The sequence below is a fragment of the Chenopodium quinoa genome, unplaced genomic scaffold (genome assembly GCF_001683475.1).
Source record: "Chenopodium quinoa cultivar QQ74 unplaced genomic scaffold, ASM168347v1, whole genome shotgun sequence".
In the NCBI taxonomy this organism is placed as follows: Eukaryota; Viridiplantae; Streptophyta; class Magnoliopsida; order Caryophyllales; family Amaranthaceae; genus Chenopodium; species Chenopodium quinoa.
In genome coordinates, this window is record NW_018742763.1 from 6621256 (window position 1) to 6625651 (window position 4396).

General features: G+C 38.0%; 1 protein-coding gene across 1 annotated transcript; it reads right to left on the minus strand.

Moving 5' to 3' along the window:
• Positions 1 to 1147: 1147 nt before the first annotated feature.
• On the minus strand, positions 1148 to 4141 carry LOC110724354 (ABC transporter C family member 10-like). Its single transcript, XM_021903777.1, has 5 exons — positions 4052 to 4141; positions 3084 to 3389; positions 1726 to 1842; positions 1566 to 1622; positions 1148 to 1237 (listed from the first exon to the last, which is right to left on the minus strand). The coding sequence occupies exons 1-5, from the start codon at positions 4139 to 4141 to the stop codon at positions 1148 to 1150; spliced, it is 660 nt and encodes a 219-aa protein (XP_021759469.1).
• Between the last annotated feature and the right edge of the window lie 255 nt (positions 4142 to 4396).

Consider the following 4396-nt stretch of genomic DNA (forward strand, 5'->3'; position numbering starts at 1 on the left):
CGATCTTTAGAAGTGGATAGCTATCCTTCGGACATGCCTTGTTCAGATCTGTGTAATTAACACACATCCGCCAGGTACCATTCAGCTTCTTAATGAGGACAACGTTTGCTACCCAATCCGGGTAGTAGCATTGCCGAATGAACCCGGCATCCATCAGCTTCTTGAGCTCGGCGGCAGCCGCCTGAGATCTTTCCTCGCCATGATTTCTTTTTTTTTTGCCTAACCAGCTTCTTTTTTGAATCCACGGCGAGTTTGTGAACAACAAGATCCGGGCTGACGCCTGGCATCTTTTCCACTTCAAAGTCAAAAATGTGTTTGAATTCTTTCAGCAGTTGGTGCAAATTTGCGCCCAACCTGGCAAAAGCAACCATCCCCACCTTGACAGTTCGTTCCGGACGGCTGTCGTCAAGAACAATGTCAATATTTTCACCAGCCGACTGGGGACAGAGATCATCTGACCGTTCCCTGATCAGTGATTGCTATTCCTTCTCTTTTTTTATGGCCACCAAGTGGTCCACCTTTCTCTTTTTGCCGCCTGCTTTGGGAGCAGGCGCGACTTCCTTGAAGTCATCAAGGTCAATAGGTTTCTCGCCTTGGCCGACTGTGGCCACAGTAGGCTTGACGTCAGAGAGGTAGCACTCCCTTGCCGTCTTCTGATCCCCATTCAAGGAACCCACTGACCCATCATCCCTCTCAAATTTGATCAGCATGCACTAGGCGAAAAAACGAATTCCCCATCGGTTCAAACCCCCCCTTTCCCACCGGTTTTGAACCGGGTTCTATTTGTGGGGTGCTAAAACCCCATAGATTTCGCACCGGTTCATAACCGGTGGGAAAAAGGACTTTTTGCACCGGTTCTTAGGAAAAACCGGTGCCAAAAGTCTCCAAAAATATTAAAAAAAAAAAAAACTTTTAGCATCGGTTCTTTACTAAAATCGGTGCCAGAAGTGCCCCAAAAAAATAAAAAAATAATTTATTTTTTTTTGCATTTTTTTCACTTAAATTGTACAAATATTTATATATAATCATAATATACATAAAACACATATATTTTCTTCAATATTTGTGTCATACATCCATTAAAGAGCACTACATCTTTGATAAATAGAAAAAAAAAAAAACAGATTGCAGATTGCTCCCACTGACCCTAAGCCTGCAACAGAGAATGAGACAGCACAGCCACACCACGACTAGCAACCCAAGCAGCAGCTACAAGCAAAACAGCAACCAGAAGAAGCTACACCACGACTAGGCAGCCAACACCAGATCCAGCACGAGCTGTCAAAATTGCCAGCCACATTCATGACCAGAAATTGCCCTAAAATTGCATTCAGCACCATTCATGACATTCAGTGCATTGGAACAGACATGATAGACGTTAAAGAGGCATGATATGGAGAAAACCGGCATAAAACCTATTGCTCAACCAAGTGTCCATATGCAAAAATACAAAATAATCTGTACTGAAGATGAGCTCCATGCTTATACATGGAGGGGAAAAAACAAATAAATCGAGTTTATAAAGAGGGAAAAAAAAGAGGGGGGGGCTGAACAGGTGAACTTACCTCTATGCCCAAAAGTGCATTCAGTCCATCCTCCAAACATCCCAACAAATATACATCCTACAAAAAAGATGTATATATTAGCAAATGTCCTTTTCATAGCCATGAAACAAGCAGGCTTCATAATTCAGTGACTCACCAATGAGCATGCCACCCCACAGACCAAAAATCTCACACTCACTTCATCGTCATAGATTTTAACAGCAGAAAGATTACTCCCAGAGCCATCTTCTTCATCACCATCATTAACCTCGGTCAAAGCAACTTCAACAATGAGAGCCTCCCCAAGAAGAGATGGCCCCCCAGATTACAACCAGCCATTTGGATGTTCCGGGGAACCACTACATTGTTCCGAATGCAATAAAGACTATATGATGCATGAGCCAGTTGGAAAGCATCCCAGGTATGGCAGGGCGTACTGCATGGAAAAAGAGTTAAATTATAGTTCCTAAACATATCAACATGCATAAGAAATAAACACCACACAATCAGGTTTTTCTCCATGCATTTGATCAGTAACACAGGCCATATACTGATATTAACTGATCCCAAATTGAGGTACTCTAAAGCTTATGCTAAGAACAAGTAATAAGTATATACTTGTTGTTGTTGAGGATATTGATTGTACTCTTGGGTTGCCAAGCTGCAGAGGGAATTTGGACGGCTCATTCGACAATGATGAGGACTATGTACGTGTTAATGAGCATCAAACATCAAAGGTATGTTCTGTATTACAATTTCCTTAGCTTATTACCAATTTACTTAATCATATCATATGAACTTTAAAGGAGTCATTGTTCTGTATACAAATAAGTTTTGTATCAATAAATTGAAAAAGTACTTTTTAATCTTATATCAAAATTGCATATGACAATACAATTTATACAAAAACATAGTAAATCTGCAAAGATCAAAAGTACCAATTAAAAAAAAAAAAAAAATTTATTAGCAAAATCCAATTGAAGAGAACAGAGAAAAATCTAATTCACATTGGTACATGTAATGAATACAACATGAAATATACGGACTTACAGAGTATGTTATATGTACATTTAATGAATAGTTCAATTCGTAAACTTTGATCAGAACAATTTTAGTTTCTATAATCAGGTTTGAAACAGTTTGTTTTTGTTAATCTGGCTCATGTCATGTGACAAAGTTTTACACTGGTTGTCATTGGCCTACTGCAACCCTCCTTTATCCAGGCTTGGAACTGGCAGCGGGAAACCCACTAGCGGAGTTTTGTTAATCTGGCTGTCTAGTAAAAATACCCCTTCCGGACATATTTACTTCTCGCATGCATATCTCACTTCTTGTATTTGTGATGACATGATTTTGTAGTAGTTTACATGTCTATATTCACCCCATCATCTAGTTTAAGTTGTGGTACATTAGTATATGTAACTACAAATTTCAAACATGCTGAAGATTAGATTATATGCTTGGAGTATACTTATATTCTATATCATTTTGATGTGATTACTACTTAGCAAAGGAATATTAGAGAGGATAAATTTATACCTTCCATATCTCTTCCTCGGAATAAAGACCAAGTGGATCCACATTGGTTCTCACCGTTCCCTGAAATAGTACCGGCTCTTGTGGAATGATCCCAAAGCGAGACCTTAGATCATGCAGGCCAATCTTGCAGATATCGATGCCATCAATTATTATCTTCCCTCCATAAGGTTCAACTAGCCTGAAGAATACCTGTATAAGGGTGGACTTTCCACTCCCTGTGCGACCAACAACCCCAATTTTCTCGCCTCCTCTTATGCCAAGTGTGATACCTTTTAGAACTAATGGGGTGTTTGACCTATACCTTACCTGTTCATGGTTGCAGGACATCCATTCATGAGGTAAAATCAACATAACAGAACAAGAAAATACAAGAGCTTACATGTAAATACCACATACAAACTCCTTTATTCCTAGTATTTACATCTTTTTTGCTCTGGTATGGATTATTTCTGATATCTAGTACGCTAGAGATTGGACAGATGATCTTAAAACCAAATCAACAAATCTGCATTGGTTCAAAGATTTTTATTTCTGATAAGACTGCATAATCTTAATGTTGTGATCTTCTAGGGATGTTGCCATTCACCTTTCCTAAAGTCATTTAAGAATCCATATCATATAAACCTTAATCAATTACAGAAATCAAAGTATCTTTTGTGCAGAATCCCCTTGACCTAATACAATAGTCAAATTGTCCCATCCCCTTATCATTAAGGAATTAATTTCTTCGAGGTAAAAATTAGCTTGGAAAAATCAACCATCCTCCAAACTCTTATAATCTAAATATGCATTTATAGAGGAGTTCCAATAATCAGATTGCAAGCATCAATGTTAAACTTATTAACCTCTCAAATTTGCGTAGCTTAAAACAGGCAGAGATTTATAGTTTACAATTTGTAGATTAGTTTTTAAACAATAAATAAAATAAAATAAAAATAGAAAAGGTAAAATAGTTTTTAGAGCCATACCACCAATCTTCGAGGTGTACCAAATGCCAGAAGTTGGATCAGACACTGGCTTACTCTTTTGTTCACCTCCTTTTCTAGAATTTGTTTCATTATTAACTCTCTGATTTTGATTTTCATCTCTGGCTCCTGTTGATTTGAGCCTTTACCATCAGAATCACTCTGTCAAAACAGAAAAACTGAGTGCAAAGTCTTCTCTGTTGCATATTTGCGTTCATAGATGATAGCTACAACAATAATGACACAGTCGATTTTGAGTATTCATCTTGTAAATGCCTATTCAATCAAACTCCAATTTGAGAACAGATTCGACAAACAATAAGAACATACTTGGTAAAAATTACAGCA

Coding starts and splice junctions, on each gene's coding strand:
- LOC110724354 (XM_021903777.1), bottom strand. CDS start 4,141: ATGAAACAAATTCTAGAAAAGGAGGTGAACAAAAGAGTAAGCCAGTGT. Junction 1,843..3,083: donor CCGAGGAAGAGATATGGAAG/GTATAAATTTAT, acceptor CTTCTTGGGGAG/GCTCTCATTGTTGAAGTTGC. Junction 1,623..1,725: donor AAGTGAGTGTGAGATTTTTG/GTCTGTGGGGTG, acceptor TCTTTTTTGTAG/GATGTATATTTGTTGGGATG.